The sequence below is a fragment of the Pantherophis guttatus genome, chromosome 6 (genome assembly GCF_059756535.1).
Source record: "Pantherophis guttatus breed Tessera chromosome 6, ASM5975653v1, whole genome shotgun sequence".
Classification (NCBI taxonomy): Eukaryota; Metazoa; Chordata; class Lepidosauria; order Squamata; family Colubridae; genus Pantherophis; species Pantherophis guttatus.
The window spans coordinates 33,861,687-33,883,565 of NC_142068.1; the positions used below are offsets into that span (position 1 = coordinate 33,861,687).

The 21,879-nt window shown below is 36.3% G+C and overlaps 2 protein-coding genes across 2 annotated transcripts in view; one reads left to right on the forward strand and one right to left on the reverse strand.

Moving 5' to 3' along the window:
* Nucleotides 1-2,477, forward strand: part of FARSB (phenylalanyl-tRNA synthetase subunit beta) — a 36,096-nt gene extending 33,619 nt beyond the window's left edge. The window contains exon 17 of the mRNA XM_034439414.3: nt 499-2,477. Coding sequence (XP_034295305.2) covers nt 499-650 — 152 coding nt within the window. The 3' untranslated portion in view covers nt 651-2,477. The remainder of the gene's footprint in view (nt 1-498) is intronic.
* SGPP2 (sphingosine-1-phosphate phosphatase 2) overlaps nt 2,007-21,879 on the reverse strand; it is a 34,187-nt gene continuing 14,314 nt past the window's right edge. Inside the window, exons 3-5 of the mRNA XM_034439415.3 lie at nt 10,844-11,023; nt 8,791-8,880; nt 2,007-3,801 (exon numbers count right to left, since the gene is read on the reverse strand). Coding sequence (XP_034295306.2) covers nt 3,259-3,801; nt 8,791-8,880; nt 10,844-11,023 — 813 coding nt within the window. The 3' untranslated portion in view covers nt 2,007-3,258. The remainder of the gene's footprint in view (nt 3,802-8,790; nt 8,881-10,843; nt 11,024-21,879) is intronic.

Consider the following 21,879-nt stretch of genomic DNA (forward strand, 5'->3'; position numbering starts at 1 on the left):
AAAGATAATTTTTGAAATAGAATACTGTGGACATTTTCTCAGAATAGTATTTACTTTATTACTTTAAAATTTTATATTAGCATTAAATTATGAAATTCTATTGAGATTACTGGGGGGGGAATGCAAGCAGGATTATAAAACAGGTACTTCAGTTGTAATTATTTGAATCTGTAGCCTAATTTTACCTAGTAATTCAAAGTTTTAATTTTTTAATTAACCACTTGGACACCTTATGTTGAAAATGTAGATTTGAATTTTAAAGTTTCCTAGCAAAACTTTTCCCAACTTTTTTTAAATGTAAAATATACATACTTCTGAAAAAAGGCTTGACTTTTCAAATGCTTTTTTTTTCTCGATTGTGTTAACACTCTAAAATGGGAAGCCATTTTTGTTGATTTGCAACCATTTCAATTGAATCTTAGGTGCTATTGAGAGTTTATCTCTGTTTCTGTTTGTTCCTAGAAATACTAACTCCATTGTCCCTTTATTTGCTTTCAGACTCTGCTTTCTTCCCTGGTCGTTGTGCTGAGATCTTTGCCAAAGGACAGAGCATTGGGAACTTGGGAGTTCTTCATCCTGATGTTGTCACCAAATTTGAGCTCACTATGCCCTGTTCTGCTCTAGAAATCACAATTGAGCCTTTCCAGTAAGAAGAACATCGTCCTTTGGTCCAACTTCATTCTCTATTTTATTTTGTCTTGCTACTGCCTAGCAGTTCTCTGTACGTCAAAGTATTAGACCAATGTTACATTAGGCTTTATTAGGATTCAATATATTATTACTATAATAAGAAAAGTTTTGTTAACCAGTGAAAGCCTCTTTTTTAACAGTTAAGGACATCAATCTTTTTAAAAAACAAGGCAAAGTATCATAAATATGTATTGGCTAAATACTTCTTTGTTTCCTCAGATAGTTTAGTGATTGAAATGTAGACTGTTAACTTATTGCAGCTACACCAAATAGAGTGATAATTTATAAAAACAAATGTGAACTAAATTGAGAGGTTAATTTTTTCCTGATTATAAACATACATGTTTTTTGTAAGCTGAAACAAACTTATTTTCCCCCCCATGGTAGCTACACCATAAATTTTTATTCTATTAAAAAAAGGGGATCAAAATAAATTTGCCTACTCAGTTATCCTTAGTTGTAGAACATACAATTGCAAGCAGCTGTATGTTAAGACTAAATTATCCATTGATTCTGCTTTTTCCTATACTAGAAATAGAATAAGGAAGCTTTGTCATTTGTATGTAGTTGCAAATGCCTAAAGATATTTTTGTCTTCTAGACATGATGTTTCTTTGCACATTTTCATATTGAGTAAATAAGTCTTTTGATGAAAAAAAACCCCAACAAATGATCTTAGGTGAACCCCCATTTTGGATTAGTTGTGGTGATGATGAGATTACAGGGAATTGAAGCAAAATTTTGGATACTAGGGATTTATGCTGAAAATCTCACTTGTTAAATAAATTACCAATAAATACCTTTAACCAGGGGTGCTATTCAGCAGGTTCTGACAGATTCTGGTAGCGGGGTGCTATTCAGCAGGTTCTGACAGAGAACTGGTAGCAGAAATTTTGAGTAGTTTGGAGAGCCGACAAATGCCACCTCTAGAGTGGGGTGGGAATGGGGATTTTGCAGTATCCTTCCCCTGCCATGCCCACCAAGCCACACCACGCCCACCAAGCAACGCCTACAGAACCGGTAGTAAAAAAAATTTGAATTCCACCACTGCCTTTAACACATAGACCACTTGGATGGAGTGATCAAATTAATGGAGCCAAGGCTATAGGATTTGTATGCCTGCTTTAAATGTTAACCACGAGCCTTTTACCTAGTGTCCATATCTAGTTCTATATGTTTGCAAGCAGTCTTATTTAATGTTTTAATTCAGTGTCTACATGAACTAAAAATGTAACCAGAAAATACTGTATTTGTTTGTGCTTCCTTAAGAGCATTTGACATTTATACTTTGAAATAACCTATATAGTACACTACAGATACATATATGACATATGTTTTAATTTAAAAAAAATATAGAAACACATAATTTGAATATAGCAATTGATGGTATTTTTTCAGATTATGTATTTAGCATATTACAGTAAAATGATACAAAAATAGAAATTGTATACTTTATAAATAAGAACATATATGTGCAGTCTTGTTGAACAGCAAAAACTATGTGCTCTTCATAAAAACAGTTATGTAAACAAACCCAAAGCTGTTGGGAAGACAACATACATTTAGAAATCTATTTTAAATAGAATTGTCCTACTTAATTCAATAATGCATTGCATTACAGTAAAACCATGATTTAGCATATCAGATATCTGTTAAATTCCAATTTATATAGTTTACCTCATTTATGTAATTATATCACGTTAGTGATGTAAGTAAATAGAGGTGAAGTCCAAACAAAAACATTTTATATCTAAAATCTGTTCAATTAAAATCTATGATATGAAGGTTTTACTGTCTTCTGCTCCCGCTATAATGTGAACACAAAGAATACTTGACCAGTAGTACTAATCAACTATTCCAATCTCCACATGTTCTTTCATATAGCCAATCGCCATCCATTTGTAACGTTTAGAATGTGAACGAGCAGGAAAAAGACTTAGAAGCAACTCAGCACTTTTCTCTTGTATTACCATTAGAATACAAAATGCTGCTTCCTTTATGCTGTCAGTGCTACATTCCTGAGAAACGTCTACAGTATTTTGATATAAGAATATTATGTCGTCATACAATCAATATCTTTCAGACTCCTTATTCAAAATACAAAGAGAAAAATGAAAATTCCAACCTGTATTCTTATGGTATGTAAGATAAAAGGTTAGGTTGGGGACTGTGAGGGTCATTTAAACCCTAGAGGAATAGTGCAGCATCTCCATTCCGAGGAAGATCATAGCATGCATTTATTCCCAATCACATATGTTTACAAACTGTTGAAGACTGATATTGTACTATATTTGGTTTCCCTCAACTTACAAAGCTGATAATTCTCAGCAATATACATAGAATTAAATGTCATTCCTGATTATTATTATTTTTTGGTCTGTGACCATCTCTCTCACACTGAATACTAGAATAACTAAATCCTATCTTTAGTCTCCAGTATTAGCAATCCAAAGAGTTTATGCAAAAGGCACATTCCATTCTCCCATCACCCCAGCCCCCCAACTACTGCAAATCTTTTTAATCTGCAGTCCATAATCTGGACAATTAAAAAAAAACAAATGCATAGCATTTAATTTAAACCGAAAAATGTATATAGTAGTGGCACAAACATTGTAGCACTTAGACCAATAGAAGAATAGGTTATAAATTTATAGGGCACTTCAATTTTTATTTGCTGCATAGCTACAACATCGCTGTTAGAAACCTTGTGCCAAGAACATAATGATTTACGAACAATAGTTTTGGCAATCTGCCGTGTCATCATTAAAACACCAATCCCCACTATAAATTTTGCAAGCACTAGCAAGATAATTTCACGATTGATAGAAGAAACACTGTAAGTGACATCTGTAGATGCAGCATTTGAACCATAATGATTATTTGCCCAAAACCCGATAATTGCTCCTGCCGAAGCTCCTAGAATAGTGGTAGTATCTGCTCTAGTTGGACTGTAATAATCTAGTTTGGGATAATTGTAGCACAAGAAGAGGGGCACAATGATGCAGAATGCTGGACAGAAAGCGCTGGTGAGCATCAAATGGTCCACGATATCCCAGGTAGGACAGGTAATAGCAGTCAAAAATAAGGAAATTAGACTGCCGACAATGACGTCCTGGAAAAACACATAAAGATATTAGAGACACAAGTTGCCATTTGTCTCAGAATACAATCCCTAACTTGAATTGAAAATCAGGTTTAGAACATGACAGGTCTAGTAGACATAAGAAATACCTTAAGAATAAATGTCAATGAGTAACATAACAAATACAAAAGCTTGGTATGATGTATGTCCTTCAACTTCTACTACTTCACTGAAGCAAAATTTAACTGAAGAATCTTCATCACTTTTATACTCTTCATGGGGTGGGGGTGGGGGGACAGGAGAGGATTTCTGCAAGAGCAGTAAATATGCTACATTTGCAGAATTAAGGTAAAATTTATAGGCAGAGTATGTATTCATATATCACTGTATGCAAACCCATAATTTAGATTTGGACCTTCTTGCTGAAAGGCAATGAAGTAATGCTTCTTAAATTAAGATTTCTGATGACTAGAAATAAAAAAAGTTTTTTTTCTTTCTAGTCACCAGCCTTTCCCTCCCATAATCTCTCAGTTTAATCATACAAAGATGCTTTTTTCAAAGGCAAATAGATTTTCTCAGTTTTTTCCTTTGAAAAGTTTCACTTCTCATCCAAGAAACCTCTTCATTCTGAACTGCTTTGAGGTAACTATTTCCTGGATGATTGAGAATCTCCATAGGCACTCAATTTAATAACTTCGTAATTTCTCTGCAAAGAATTAATGTTCCTTCCTTAGTTTACTTTTTTATGGGTGGCTTTAGGCCAAACAATATCAATTATCTTATTTTTATCTATTTTTCATATTTTTCATCTACCCATTTCACTCAAAGAGGGACTCTGGAGAGTGTTCAGAAAAGGACTCTTGATAATCAAAGTCATCTTGAATGACTACATTTATTAAGAAAAAAGACCAGTTTTTGAATGCTTCACTACTGCTACTGTAATCTACACTAAAGAACTTTAAAACATCAGTAATGCTAGTACATATCTCAAATTAATTCCATTCCACACAAAAGAAACAAAGAATACCATCACAGATTTTTAAACAAAAGTCTTCTCTATTTCTCTTTCACACATACACGCATATGCATGGTCATTACACAAATTATATTCTACACATATCTTCCCTAGGCTGCTATCCTTCAGAGATATTGAATTACAGCTCCTATTGCTAGCAGGGATGGTGTAGTCCAAATCTTTGGGAAGCATCATTCTGGGGATGTTAGTAGAACTTTCTCCACAGAAAATCCATGATTCTATATATTCCCTTAAATTATGATTGATCTTAGATACTAAATCCTTAATTTGGAGCTGGCTGCTCCTGTATGCTGGAAGAAGTTGAAGTGGTTCATCATAATATTCCTGCATTAGATGCCAAGGGTTATATTATTTCATACATTATGGTGCTCCTTATGGTCTTATGAAGGCCTAGAGGCACTAGGTTTTGTTTTCATCTTCCACTACTATAATAGGATATGCAGCAAGTATACTGTGTAGACAAATGGTTGTAATTAGGAATACTAGAGTATAGCTAGGTTTAACCCTGTGTATGTATGTATATAAGTTAGATTTAATAGATTTCTTCAGAGAATTGCTTTTGGAACTATTCCCATAAGGGATTATGTCAGAAATGGAAACAACATGAGATTTACAAGAAGAGGTTGGAGACAAGAGCTAGCAAGAATCTAATAACCTGATATTTCTTGGAAAGTGTCCTATAATTTAGCTGTAATAAACAAAGGATGTGTGAAGCATAAAGAGTAGCCTTCAAGCAAAAGGATATAATATTTCTGGGGATTAAAGGTTCATTGGCACTTGCATTTGTGAATAAAAGTATGCAATATTTGTAATCCATGTGCATGGATTACATTCAAAAAGAAACAGCCAATGTCAAACTTCAGTACATTTTTTCCTGCTATATACGGTAGCATCATCTTATATTATCCTTTTAGATGTTTAGCTTTGGAGAGAACAATGTATTAGATGAAGTCTAAATGTAAGAAATACGTCCATATATAGGCATATCAATCTAGCCAATAATCCCTTCCATCATTTTCTCCAGGTTTGTGCCAAGTATATGATAAAAATTGGCCTAAAAGCTTCAATATAATATTTTAGTCACTCTGTCTTCCTCCACATTTCAGTTTGAATTGTGTGTGTGTGTGTGAGAGAGAGAGAGAGAGAGAGAGATGAGATGAGATGAGAAGATGTGTTGCCAAGGGATTAGTTATGTTGTAGCACCCACACTTACCTTAACTCACAGATCAAACACAAGGCCCACGGGCCGCATTCAGCCCACGGGGCCGTCATGCTCTACCCAATTGAAAGAGAAAAAATTGGACCAGCGTGGCTACCCAGTGTGAAGAGGAAATATGCCAGCAGTTTGGGGAGTGGCATCAAGTTGGCCATGCCCGCCCAGGGAGTGGCAGTCGGCCATGCCCCCCAGCCCCTCCCCCCAAGGTCAACCACAGCCCTGATGTGGCCCTCAATGAAATTGAGTTTGACATCCCTGCCTTAACTGATCTTTAAAAAAAACTAAGCAGAATTGAACTGGGTTACTACTTGAATGGTATATCAAGAAGAAACCCCAGGTTACTATTAGACTAGGAAATTAAAAACTATCCTAGAAAAAAGTAATAGTCATTTCCATACTGATGCTAGGAAAACCTCATGAATATGTTTGTGTAAAAATCAGGCGTCAAGCTTGATTTGGGATAACTTTTATTTATGTGTGTAAACTGGTTAAATTTAAATTTAAACACTTTGGAAATAACTTACTATATAATATCAAAGAAAATACATATAACATGAAGATTTAGGCATTTATGTAAACACATGGATGGCATCAAAAACAAGGTAGAAAATAGGCCATCCACAAAACTCTATCATCTTGGTCTTCCTTTCTGAAAAACATCTTGAATCTGAATCTGAAAACATTTTGTATCCCAGAATTCTGCTTTGTTAACATATTGCATCTAATGAAAACTTGAGCACACTGTCCTCAGAACTCTGGCTGACTGCATGGAATTCAGGAACAGAAAAGGGTACACCAACACACATATCCCATTCCCCCATTTTGTAACTGAATGCCTGAAGAAAACTACATGACATCAAATCTCATCAAGAACTATGCTGTCCCTGCCGCCAGAGCGTGTTCTTTACTTCTAACTACTGTGTTTTTTTATTCTCTCCCGTGTAATGAAATTTTATGAGATTAGTAATTTGAAGCAAGAACTCAAGACTTTTAGGTGGTGAGAGGGGAATGGGCTATCACATTATTTAATGACAACCAGGACTGCAAAATATTGTTATTCCTTTGTCAGAAAAAACCTGGGTCATACTCAGGTGGGAGAAAAGAGACTACTGAACTAATCAGAAAATTCTAGTTGAAACTTTGGGAGATAAACATAGCATTTTATTTTAGAAACATGAACACATTGAGATCTCCATGTTATTGTATATATAAGTAGTTTCAAACTCCAGAATATTTAAGGTAAAAACTATTCACAGAATTATAAGTTACTGAGATAAATTGACATATAATTTTATTAAAGTCATGAGAATTTTTACTGATTTTTTTTTTTGCTTTAATTTATATGCTGCCCTTCTCCAGAGACTCAGGGCGGTTTACAATGCGTTAAGCAATAGTGTTCATACTTTTGTATATTTATACAAAGTCAGCTTATTGCCCCCACAATCTGGGTCCTCATTTCACCTACCTTTGAAAGGATGGAAGGCTGAGTCAACCTTGAGCCTGGTGCGATTTGAACTTGCAGTAATTGCAAACAGCAGATGTTAATCTGTTAATAACAGTGTTTTAGTCCACTGTACTACAGGCTCTTGATTGATTAACTAACTGGGGTAACTAAGCTCTATAATGGGGAAGAGAGAATTCTCTGTTCTAAACTAAATGTCTTGATCTAATAAGGGTTTCCATCAAAATTCATAGTAATGAATAAACAAATGTAGCCATTAGCAGCTACAATGATTTAAGATGCTTATATGAGTAAGCTGAAATTATCATTAAAATGTCTTATTTGAACTTCTCATCCCGTAAATAACATTAAGTCTAACTCTCAGTAAATGCACTCAATCAACTGCACTATGTAGCAAACAAGATGTTTTAAAATAATGGAGTTTTACCTCATAATTTCTTCCAGTTTGATTAGATCACACATCAAGAAAAGTAAATGTGCAAATGGCAGTGTTAGACTCTATCTAAAGCAGGGGTGCAAACTCGCGTCATCACAGTGTCGTCACATGACATATCGTGACTCTTCTCCCCCCTTTGCTAAACGGCATGGGCGGGGCCAGTGTGTTACACATCCAGCCTGCAGGCCGCAAGTTTGACAGCCCTGACCTAAAGGCATATAAAGATATATCTCCTCAGTGATCAAAGTCTTAAATCATGAAGAAACAAATTTTCTATTACTTAGGTTCAGATTTGAGAAATGTCTACAGATTCTTTCAACTTGTATGCTTTGTATTGCTTAATGCTTTGTATTTAACTTTGCTGTTATACTTTGCTATATCCTATCTTCAGCTCAAGGCAGATGTCAAACTGATGGTGGGAGCTGTAGAATAACAAGCTGGGGATTTGGGCTTATTGCTCCTTTAAGACACAGAATAGCAAATCGTTGTTCTTAATTTTCAAATTCTGATTTATGAAAACATCAAGCCAGAATTCCTTGGGCTTGTTTAAGTGGGAAATTTAGGAGAGGCATGAGAGAAAAATCACAAAAAATAAGTTGCTTCTGAAAACTTAACTACATATTCTTTTCAAGGGGGAAAATTTATATCTTAGAAATTATTTTTATTAAGTATGTATATGTGTGTATGTATGTATGTATTTAATAACTCCTAAATGATGACATAATATAGCAATGTCATTAAATAACTGCACAATTATGGACTTGCATCAAAATTCTGTAATTTAAGTAATGATGGCACCATAAGCATTTCATGATTTTTTTTCCTTGCCTCTCTCATTGTCCCAGCAGTTACCCACGGTAAAAACTTACCAGTACTGTGTGCATTCCTGTGTAAATTCTGCTGAGGCCTACCAGAGATGAAAATAAGAAGGCTCCCAACAGTCCAAGTTCAAGTGGATACTAAAAATATAAGGGGAAAGAATGTTAATAAAATCTTTATTCATCACTTAACCGAAAACAGTCCATCCACAATTTAGTTTGAGAATACCATAAATCTAAAGAATTAGAATCTTCCTTTCCTAAACCTTAGATGAAACTACTTAGACAATGAGAGAGGAATTTATGACTTCCCAAGAGCCTTATTTGGATAAGTTACCTGAAGATCATAGATGGTGAAATTTTGTAATTCCATTCTAAAAAAGGCCTTCAAAGTATCCTAGGCTAAATGAAGAACTCTAAATAAACATCTCCACAATTGAAAGACTAACCAAGTACCGTATTTTCCAGCGTATAAGACGACTTTTTAACACATGAAAATCTTCTCAAAAGTCGGGGGTCGTCTTATACGCCGGGTGTCGTTCTCCTGTAACCAGGCAGACCAGCCCGAAAGACTCTGACGAGCCTTAAATAGCTCTGACGATCCAAGCTCTGACGATCCCAGCTTTGCCTGCTAATCAGGCAACTCAGCTGGGATGCCAGAACCATGTAAAAGGAAAAAACTTTTTTCCTTTTACGTAGCTCTGCAAGCTCTGACGATCCCAGCTGAGTTGCCTGCCAATCAGGCAACTCAGCTGGGATCGCCAGAGCCCTGTAAAAGGAAAAAAGTTTTCCCCCTCCAGCTTGCTTACCTTAGCTGCTAATCGCAACGCTTGCCTTGCTTCGCTTGCCTGAATCCATTCCATCAGCAAGCCACTCCCTGCCTGCAATCAAACAGGCAGGAGTTGTGGACTTCAACTCCCAGAATTCCTCACCCAGCAAAAGAAAGTGGCTGAGGAATTCTGGGAGTTGAAGTCTACAAGTCTTAAAATTGCCAAGGTTGGAGACCCCTGTTCTATTGGGTAAGTTTTTTTCCCCTTTGGGAGCTTTAAAAAAAATAGTTAATTGGGGTTTTTTTTAGTTGTTCTTTTTTAGACCTAGCCATTTAAAGTTTAGGAAGTTTTAAATTTAGTTTTCATATAAAAATAAAAATAAAATAATATTTGTGCAGCTTTCTGAGATTTAATGTGTTTCTGTAGTGTTTCACTCTAACTACACAAACACACAAAATCTCACAAAGCTGTATGTGGAATTTTGTGTGTGTAAAGTGTGAAAGTTGTTTTTTTGGGCTTTTTGTGGATGTGTGAGGTTCCTGCTTGTTGCAGGGGCCATTTTGGGTCTAGCACAGCTGCTTTTACATTGTGGGTGAGCCAGTTGTGTTCTGTTGTGTGTGTGTAAAGTGTGAAAGTTGTTTTTTGGGGCTTTTTGTGGCTGTGTGAGGTTCCTGCTTGTTGCAGGGGCCATTTTGGGTCTAGCACAGCTGCTTTTATATTGTGGGTGAGCCTGTTGTGTTGTGTTGTGTTGTGTGTATGTAAAGTGTGAAAGTTGTTTTTTGGGGCTTTTTGTGGCTGTGTGAGGTTCCTGCTTGTTGCAGAGGCCATTTTGGGTCTAGCACAGCTGCTTTTACATTGTGGGTGAGCAAGGTGATGTTTTTTAATTTTTATTTGGTGTGCGTTGGAAGAGGGGTAGTCTTATACGGTGAGTATAGCCCAAACCCTATATTTTAACAGGAAAAGTCAGGGGTCGTCTTATACGCCCAGTCGTCTTATATGCCGGAAAATACGGTAGGCCCAAAAGTGAATTTGTGCACATTCCCAAAAAAATCCCACTGGGACAAAAGATCCTAATTTTACAGAAATGTGATGGAGGATGTAAAACAGTCCCATATTCCTAGGAATGACTTGTCTTAGTCAGTCACAGTGAAAAGTTTGTTAATACTGTCCGATGAAGACCAATACACAAGAAGGAAGAGGATGAAACAGAAATGGATTGTAATGCCACTGAAATACTTGAGGCTTAAGATGGAAGGACTAATATTTGACCAAATAAGGCAATAAAATTTGGTCATGCAACTTGACTAGATTAAATCAGAATTGCTGCTTCCTACCTTGTACTGGTTTGCAGTCACAGATACAAAAGTGAAAGAGATGACAGTGGCTGCCATTGCATGTGTGGATGGCATTCCATATTCTGCATTAGTCTTCTTTTCTAGCTTGACAACAGGTGGTGAATGAGGACGAGGCCACTTCAGAAGGTCTTTCATGACTTGACCAATATACATGACTACCTGGAAATAGCAAAGAGAAATTTTCCTGTTTATTTATTTATGTAGTAAACAAATTTACATGGCTGCCCAGTTCATACGCCAGTGACTTTGGGTGGCTTACAACATTAAAAACAACATAACCCCTCCCTCCTCCTCTCAACAAGACCATCGGATCAGCTACTTGATCAGCTACATCTCCATTTGGGATCTCCAGGTCTGCTGAATAGCCAAGTGTTTGGCATTTTTCAAAAGAGCAACAGGGGAGGGGCAATTGTACCTTCATGGGAATTATGTCCCATAGGGAAGGAGCCACCACCAACAAGACACTTTTCATGCTCCCACCAATGTAGATCCCTAATAGTTGGACCCACACCATACTCTGAATTCCTGTCGTGGTGGGTTGGGTAGATGCAATGGAGGAAAGATGGTTGTTCAAACAGCCTGGCTCCAAACCATTATTTAAAGTTTAAAATGAGAGATTTGCCCAAGGGTTCGAGATAAGTAGTTGGGGGAACCTACCCCAACCAGATCAGCTCCAGATATCATAATTCCTAGACATACAGAGAAAGGTGTATATGAATTAAAAGTCTAATTCATCTGTAATTCATTTGCTGGTAAAGACTGACTTATCAAATCTCAGACTAATAAATAATTTTACAAGGCACAGAGTAGAAAGCCTGAGGTCAGATAGGAAGTCTAGATGCATCCCCCCCACCCCCGTGACCCTAAAACAGAAGAACTAAACTGTTCTATGTACCATCAATGACCCTTCTAGGAGTAATAAGATTGTAATCTAAAAACACAAAATATCAATAATGGCAGGAACATTAAGCAGTGACATTACACGTTTAAAAATAACAAAACAAGTAAATGTAATGCTAAAGCAGTGCATCATAATTGCAGGAGGTAAAATGTTCGAAAGTCACAACAGAGAACATCATAACTTCAAATATTACAAGTTACACCTAAAGAGACAATGTGTTTCCACTTTTGGGAAATGTAGTTTGCTTAGTACATCCTTGAGCAAAGATAAAACAAACTACATTGAGTAGTTTGTACTCAACTAGGGGAGGCCAATCCACAGGCATGGGCCATCACAGGAAATATTGCTTCTGAGCTTTGCTCTCCCCCCACCCAGTTCCCCCAAAAGAAAGATTAAAAACTTCTACAGAGAGCACATTAGACAAGTTAGTGCCACATCCTGTTGCAAGGTGATGCTTTATATTCCAGAAAATCTGTATTGATTATATCTTTCATTATTTCTCTACCAAATATTGTTCCACATGTATCTCTCTCACTCTCTTTCACTTTTATTTCTTTTTACTTTCTTGCATTTTATATAAAACACTTCTGTGTGTTCAACTCTAGTAGAATTTACTTAGTGGTTTTAAAATGGTGGAAGAAAATGAATACAGTAGAATGCATTTACGAAAAAGGTAGATATAGTTTGGACTCTAGGTTTATTCACGCTTTTAGTTGATGTAAGCAAGTTTCCCTTTTGCCCCCCAGCCTTTAGTGAAAAAGAGGTGCCACCTCAATTAAATTTTATCCTATTTCCAGCTTTAATATCAATATCTTTTCTGCTCCTTTGGTACACCTTCTTTTCCTTCATGAAATGAAGTTCACAAGTTAAATACAATTCCTTTTTAAGTTCAAAGAGGAACTAAAGTACATGAGTGACCTGGAGGCATCAAGTCTGATTGTCAGCAATAACTTCAAAATTCTGTCACTCCTAATCTTATGAGAAAAAAATATATAAAACTGTTTCAGAAGCCTTGAAAAATTTAAGATTGGAGATTTATGGATTGTAATTTTCATCTTCAATATCTGCATAAAGCACTTGCTTCAGATGTGTTCAGATGAAAAAATTTTTCATGACCATGGAACACATAAAATGATAGCTGACAGTTAATTTTTGGGTCTCAAGGTTAAGGGTCTTTTTTATCAACAGTATACATCTGGAGATTTGGGGGGAAATGACTTTTTAAAAAATGCTTACCATTTTTATACGTTTACAAATGACTTTCATGGAACAGAAATGACTATTTTTGTCAAAATAGGTATTTGAAAATAAGCCACTGAAAATCAAAATGAAACTGAATGGCTAAGAAGCAGAGAAACAGCTAATGCCATATGTGTAATATAATGATGACTTCAAAATGCACTTTCATTTTATATTTGGGATCAATAGCAGACTTCATTAGTTAAGCTTTCATCAGACTGAAATTAGCATACAATGAAATATTTTACTTTTTCAAGTCTGCTAGATCCTAGCCATCTCGTAAACTAAAACATTTACCATTTAATAAAAACTTCCACCACTACATCAAGTCTCCTGATGTTGCCAGCTATATGAAGTTTGTTGTCCTGTTTTAATGAATGAGATGTTTTTGCTGATTTGATGTTGGGGTAGGAGATTCAAATGAACATCTTGTATATTTCAGATAAATATGACAATTTCAGAAACCTACATGGGCCTTGCTGCCAATATATTTGCACGTTCAGTAGGTGGATGAAACATTCCTCTAACAAAGCTGAGATGATCCTGAAAAAATCAGCATCTTGAACACTAGATACTCCGCAGGTTATAGCAGACTGCTGAATCCGCAGGGCAGGAGGTCTTAAATCTTTCATCCCAGAAGCCTGACCTTATTTTCTGCTTTGATGAAGCAGCTTCTTACTAGCTTAGTAGTTCTGGCTGCAACCACGTATTTTCCAGGCACCACCTGACATCCACCCAAGCATGGCATATGAGAGACTGGATTTCACAACTTATGCTGCTTTCTGGCAATCAAAAGGTAAAATATAAGAGTTCAAATAATTTCTGTATTACCAACAATGAGCAGAATAATATGGTGGCTGGAGGATTTGGCTGTACTTTGGGAAATACATTAATTCTACAAGAGATAAATAAAACAAACTATTTAAATATTATTGGTAAACTCAGATCGGTCCATAATAAAATCAAATTAAATTATACAGCAATGGACAAATGAACTTTTGTGTGCTGCTGTAGAGAGCCTTAGAGATGAGCTTGGAGAAACAATGCAGCAACAGTTACAAATAAAATATGTCTTATTGATGTTGGGAAATGAAACATGAGCTAGAAAACAGCCAAGCTCAAACAGCACCAAAGACCCCACAGTTCAACCCTGATGTTTTAAGCTCGGGATGTGAGGAAAGCATTCAAAAATGAAAAAAACAAACTGGCTCCACTTTAACTTGCTAGAGGATAAGAGAGTGAAGAGGAAAGCAAAATGACTGTCAGGCTTTCAAGAATCTATTCATAGCCTATATTAGCAAAATGTAATTCCAGTCAAACTTAGAGTCTGACTACACTACAATTGAAATTGTCATATTTGTCTGCTAGTAGAGATATGGAGAAATGTCTAAACTATATGCTAATCAATAGGGCATCAACCTTGTCGATGTACAGAAGAATACTGAAACCTGGCATGCAGTCGAAATTTTAAGTGGGTTTGGTAGCAAAGGATTTCATAATCCTGAAAAATTGGGATTTTCAAAAATAATAAATTTCCTAAATGGACTAGGTCATGAAAGTCTCCTTAAATCAGTATAGCATCACTCTGATTTTTCCAGTCATACCTGGCAAATATTGTGACTCAAGATACAATGAGTAGAACATCCATACAATCTCCTCAGGTGACACTAGTAGCAGTACCATATGTTTTTTTATCCCTCAGGTTAAGAACAGTCCCCCTCTCCAAAGCTTTTAGATACTGACATTTTTCAAAATGCCTGCAAAAGACTTGTGATGATTAATGGCTAGCGTAAGCTACTAAAATGAATGGAGACAGTCTGAAAGGAGGAAATTTGGTAGGTTACATCCAATTGGAAAAATCTTGAGATTTTCAGTTGGATGGCAATAAGCAGACTTGGGAGAACTATTACCCAGCATGTGGCTTCTACTCCCTTGTCCCTTGTTTCCCTTGTCCCTGTCACATCAATGTGGCAATGAATGGACAGAGATGTCTTTCTGTCCAGCCTCCAACAAACTTCTGTTTTTCATTGCTGATTGCAGAGAAAGAAAAGACTCTTCTGCCAAACTAATATAAAGAAATTGTTTGTTCAAGTCAGAAAAAAAGCATCTTATATCAGAGTAAGAAAGATAATTAATCAGTTGACTACATGACCTATAAAGCCCTGAGAAAAGATTCATCGCTTCTCCATTGCCATGCTGTAGGATACCCTACTTACTCTGCATTGCAAGAAAGGTGGAAGAAAAGAATAGAAGAGGATAACCAGCAGCACAGTGGACGTACCAGTTACAACAGCAAAGGGTGCACAACTGAAAGACCTGAATGAGCAGGTTAGGGACAGATCATCATGGAGACAATCTTTCTGCGTGGTTGCTCAGAGTGATAAAGACTTGATGTGTCCCACAATCAATCAATCAATCAGAAGTAAAGATTTACTTTCACAAGGCACAACCCCTGTGACAGGCAAAATCATGAACTATGATTATCAGGCAGCAGCACAGAATGACGTTGAAGACGACTGTTGTACTTTCTCACTAGCCAAGTCTTTTGCTTTTGTTGTTTCCAATCCAACAAAATGTTACAGTAACAGTTACATAAAAAAATTTAAAACTCTGACTGTCTGTCCATTAACAGGATAACTTTCTCAAAACAGAATGACTTAGGTACAGAGGCAGATGTCAGGGAAAAAAATAGCTCTCCTAGAAACTCTACTCCTGCTTTTAATTTTTTAGAGTAGGAGACAGATGGTAAAAAGAAGCATGCACACTGCCCAGAATCTTATGTCCTCCCTATAGAATCCAAAAGGAGTAGATGGGTTAGTTTTATGATGCCGCATGAAAACAAAGACACCTTGTACCTAGAGGATGAACATATTTCTTGTAGCAGATGTATGAGCATATTCCCACATGAATGAATCTACTTGAATCAATGAAGTAAGTCAAGTCAAGAAATACTTATGCCAAAATAAATTGACCTTAAGGGGCTATAAAACATTAGTGTTTGTTGCTTAATACAATGCACATTGCATGTATGCTCCAACCTTATAAATACCAATATCCAGATCAAAAAAAAGGAAAAGGAATAACAAATGCTCTAATACCAGACCACTCAACCTGGGAATACACATTTCCCATTACACATTAAATATTAATTGATAATATTTTCAGCAACTGGAGACTACATGAAGTAGGGTAGTGATGTAGCAATATCATGAAATTTGGATAGAGGTTATTACTAAGATATTGAGCCTAATTAGCTTATTATGTTTCCTGCCTAGCTTTGAATGTGCTGCTTATAATTTATAATTTCTTGTGGTGTGATTATGAATGTAAAATAGGGGTTTCAGGTTGTTTATAGACTATAGTCATCCCATCTCTGCAAGGCAGAAAGTAAAATAATTGTGCAGAGGTGTTACTTCAATTAAGTAAAGTCCGGTTCAGCTATACCCTAAATTACTTATTAGTACTGCCAACTATCTTCTTGCCACCCTTTCTCCTCAATTTTATCTATTACAACAATTGAAAATATAGTATGTTTTATTCAGTGTAAGGTAGAATGATAAAAGATGAGGTGTATCTTTGAACAAATGTAAATGGTACTTGCAAAGTAAACTGAACTGGTTAGATTTTAAGCATGAGTAGCTGACTGAACCTCAGCATTATTTATGTTGTCAAAAGCTGATGAAGCAGAGAGATTTCATCTCCTTTCTACTAAAGAATATCTAATGAGCATTAACGGGAAAGTTTGAGCTGAGCACAAAAACAATCTCTCAGTTTTATTCCCTCAAAAATAAGGCCATCGGGAATATGGCGTTTATACCCTCACATTTTCTTCTACTGTATAATTAGTAATAATCTATGCAAGAACTTTGTTTCATATTTCAGACTGAAACAATTAAACAGACTCAATCACATTGTCCCTCCCAATATTCTATTATGTGGGCTATTAGTTTAACTCTAAATGCTACCTCCAATATAAAGGCTTTTCAGTTTGGAAGCAGGCCTAAGAGCACATACTTTCAGCTAGCTACTTAATTAGGCAATTTAGAGTACACAGAGTGCTGCAGAATCACCAGGACTCATTTAAAGTCATTTGAATTTTTTAAAATAATACAACAGTCAACAGTCAAGTAATGCCTATTATTCAGGTTTTAAGAAGGCAGAAAGATTAATTAGTTGGACTGATCTGTTTTTACTCCTGCTACTTGCAATAGGCTACCTTTCTTCTCTGATTCTGTAGTTACATACAGGAATACATACATGCATACATATACCACACACATACAAGCACATACTCAAACACATATAAGTCTGCACTACTGCCTTCTGGGCAAACTAACATTAAGCAAAGCACAGAAAATGAGTAATAAATAAATAGTTATTTGATTCAATTTTCCAATAAGAGAACAAATTTATCATATTTATTTAGTTATCTGGTCTCACTCATTCATTATATATGACCAAACCATCTTAATGTAGTTCTTTCATATTAAGAGTCAGGTGGCATGCAACTTTAATAAAATGTTATATTGGTCACTCACTTTTGTATTCATTCATCACCCACTCAACCTGGACCTGGTTTCTTTTGTTTTATTACACACCTTTTTAAAGCATCCCATTCTTACTGCATTCAGCTAAACTTTTATGTTATCTTAACTTGACAACTTTCAGTTCTACAAAGCAAAGTGGCAGAAACATGCTCATAAAAACAACCACTGCATGCTCCTTTTTACAATCATACAACGGGGCTTATACTATCTTCAATAGCCATGTGTCATAAAAAATCCTTTCACCAATAGTTGTGGCCTCTTGTCTGCATCAATAGCTTAGGTTTTGGAGTAGAATTCCTCATGAAGGTACTGTACATGCAGTTATTGTGACCTTAAACTTTCCTAGCAACCATCAGAACCTCAAGCAGTGAAACATACAAACCATTAGGCTGTAGTTCCATTCTCAAGCCTGGTGAATTTCCCTTCTCTGCCATCCCCGCAGCATTGTGGTTCCTTGTTTGCAGTAATTCTTAAATTGTTTTACTCCTGCAAGTAGCATGGCTTCATGTTTGATAATCTTCTCTGTCTTTATGCCCTCCAGAGATAACAGATATTAACACAGCCGTCACAGGACTAGAAGTTATGCATGTTGAGAAGGCTGGCTTAAAATTTGGCATCTCAAATGAAAATGAAATCTGCAAACAGTAGCCATCTTAGCCTTCATTAACTTCTACAACCTTTAAGTATGTATTTTGCAGAAGTCGTATTATCCCATGATCAGTGGTGGGTTGCCCCTGGTTCGGACTGGTTCTATAGAACCAGGAGTAAATACACCGGGAGGCTCCGCCCACTGACCCTGAAATCATCAGAAGCGATCTGCTCATGCACACGTGCGATCCCATTGTGAACCAGTAGTAAAGGTAAGTAGAACCCACCCCTGCCCAGGATGTATGTGGGCATTTTGAGATCCTGTACCATAATTAATAACAACAATGTACACTATTTTAGCTTCTTTTATTTTTAAAACATAAGTCTATTTTAATTTGATATCTGTCTTTGTAGTACTTTATACACTTTGTAGTACGTGTTTTCTCTGCTATTCTGTAAGCAGCCTGTCAAGACAGATATCAAGACATTACGATATTAAGCCAAAAGTAATAAAGCTCAGGCTCTAAAAGTTAAATACAAATAGCCACTAATTTGGATTGTGAAATCTTGAGGAATCACAGATGCAATTACTATAATGAAAAGCTTGGAAATATGTAGCTAGAGATGTGTTCTAGCACATACAGAACATCATGTCCCAGACAATGTATTTCTGAAAATGCCAAATCATTTCCAGAACACTCAAATCAACTTCATTATAGAAGCAAAAAAAAAAATGTTTTGAAGTCAGTCCAGTCCAATTTGCACTCTCCTATTGGTGAGACTCCAGACATGGCTGAATTGCAATTCCCAGTATCCTCCCAGCATTGTCCTTGTTACAATAGGTATACTGGTTAAATACCGGTAGTATACAGAGAACTACAGACTCCCTATCAAAATGAGATTATGAAAATACTGGGATATTTCTTATATAAGTACTGACAATTTTGGCTATCATCATTGCCATCACTGTTCAAATCATTAAAGGTCTGGAGATGTCCAACATGAGGAATCCCTCTTTTCTGAAACTTATTGGTGTGCATCAAACACTCTCCAGGTGATGTATAGTGATTCAGGCTCAGTTCTTCCACATATTTACTGTGGGTGTTATTCATGCCTGAATATATTAGCAAGGTAATATTTTTAAAATGTTTTGCTAAAACACATTGCAAGGTGTAAAGAGTTTTATTCAAACACATATATCTTGTTAAGTAGTTTAATCAAACAAAATGCATATATAAGAAGCTTCAATTAAAGCAAGACAAAAAAAAACCTTTCTGTTCACAATTTAGAGGTCTGCTTTGAGTAAGAAATACTAGTCTTCCCAATACATCTGGCAATCTCAAATAAAAGCAACTACCCTAGGTAATGTAGCTCTCTTTGACCCAATCCATAAATGGATGAGTGAAGTCAGGGAACACAGATTGAACCAGTTTGTATGGCCTTAAGATGTGTTGATTCAGCTTAGTTTTAAATTTTCCCACATCTTTGCCCCTTTAGAATCAGCTAACATTTTCACCAAATTAAAAGGAACAATGGTTTACCAACTGATCTAAGCCAAGGGAAAATAGAGGCATTGTTCACAAATAAAAAAGTGATGGAGGATACATCTTGCTTTCATCAAAATGACAAAAACCAGCACCAGAGTGTTATTTATTTATTTGATTTTTATCATTTTATAAATATTTCAAGATGGAGAACATCCATACTACTTCCTCCTACTATTTTCTCCATAACAACAATCCTGTCTGGTGATTGGGCTGAGAATCAGTGACTTGTCCAAGGTCACCCCACCAGCTTTCATGCCTAAGGTAGGAACAGAATTCACAATCTCAATTTGTAGGCTAGTACCTTCACCACTAGACCATACTGGCTCTTCAGTTTATACTACAAATTCTATTCCTTTAGAGCAGAGGTCTCCAAACTTGGCAACTTTAAGACTTGTGGACTTCAACTCCCAGAATTGCTGGCTGAGGAATTCTGGGAGTTGAAGTCCACAAGTCTTAAAGTTGCCAAGTTTGGAGAGTCCTGCTTTAGATGTATGTAATATCAACAGATATTACACTCATGACATTCTAATGCCACTTTTGTCCTCCTGCTGTCCCTTGATGCCACTGACTCAGGGACAGAAATTCAATCTATTTTAACTGAATAGACTGCACTCCCTCTAAAGAAGGTAGCTCTGATGTCTGAAAATACTTTGGCTCTTAGCTGTCACTGGAATTTACAGGTTCTGGCTGTGGCAAGAAGCACTTTTGCAAAATTAAGACTAATCTTGGAGGCATTAATCTATCCCTTGATTAAACTCATTAAATTGTTATAACCAGTTGCTTCTAGAGCGCACTATTTTTGTAAATACAATATAAAGAATTTTAGGAAAAAAGATATATTGGAATACAAAGAAAGTAAACAAGAGAAAAAATAATGATGTAAAAAAAAAACCCTACTAGGTTTATATTAAAAGTAAACTGCATCTCCCCCTTCTCTCCCATGTGGATCCTCATACACCCATAGTTAAATACTTGAATTTTGTATTTAACATTGGCTCATGGACAAAATCTCATTAGGAGTCAAAAACAACTTGTGGCACATAATCAATTATTGTTACAATGAATTGTAATATATGTGTAATAATTGTTACTAGTTCTTACTTGAGCCCTAAAAACTATATTCTACATATGTAAAATGGGGCACACCACTGAGAAATGCTTTAGTGTTATAATTGGTGCAGAAGGGCTGTTGACTGATACCGATACAAGGATCTCATGAAGATTGTTTTGCACAGTTGGCAGCTCCCTGCTGGTTAAGGCACTTTATTGACCTTTAAGGCCCTGACAACCTGAAGGATCTTATCTTCTGTTATGTACCTGTCCAGCCTGTAAGGTCTACAGAAACCCTTTCAAAGAAGCTCCTGTGGCCAGAATGTTGCTTATCAGATCCCTGGAAGAAGGTTCGTGGAAAGGCATGGAACCAGGAGTGGGTTCTACCTACCTTTACTACCGGTTTGCAGTGGGCCGCGCGCACACACTTCTGCACATGTGCAGAAGCTTCCTGATGACATCGGGGTCGGTGGGCAGAGCCTCCCACCGATTTTACTACCAGTTCTTGCGAATCGGTCCGAACCAGGGGCAACCCATCACTGCATGAAACTCATTCTTTCAGAAGTTATGTTTAGCCCCTAACTCTCTTAGCAGTGAAAAAAATCTGCAAAGAACCTTCTTTTTTGCTGGGGTTTTAATTGGTTATTGATTTTAGCATCCATTTCCATTTTTTTAAAAAAAAAATCTTTCAAGTTTTTAACTTATGCTAGTTTTCTTAAGTGCTCATTTGAGCAGAATGGCAGGGTATAAATAAATCAAACAAACAAATAAGAAAGAGGAAGCACTTAGATTGTAACAATTTGGATACTCAGAAATGTTTTAAAGCAATAAAAGATCCCTGAAAGCCTATGTCTACAACAATCTAACTAAGTTCAGTTTCCTGAAAATGGGTTTGGTATCATCCAGCCAAATCAATGCATTCAGAGAACTACAGTATGAAATGCCAAGACAACAGCTAGAAAATGGCAGCATAATTGTTACTTGAACATTTTTGCTTAGGCCTTTTTGTAAAGAAAACTGGCTATATTCACTCAGAATACCAATGTAGAACATATGGCCTATGATACTTTCAAAGCATACCTGAAACACAGAGCAGAGATTGGTCCTGGATAGGGAGTGGGTCTACTGGAAGATGTGTTGTAT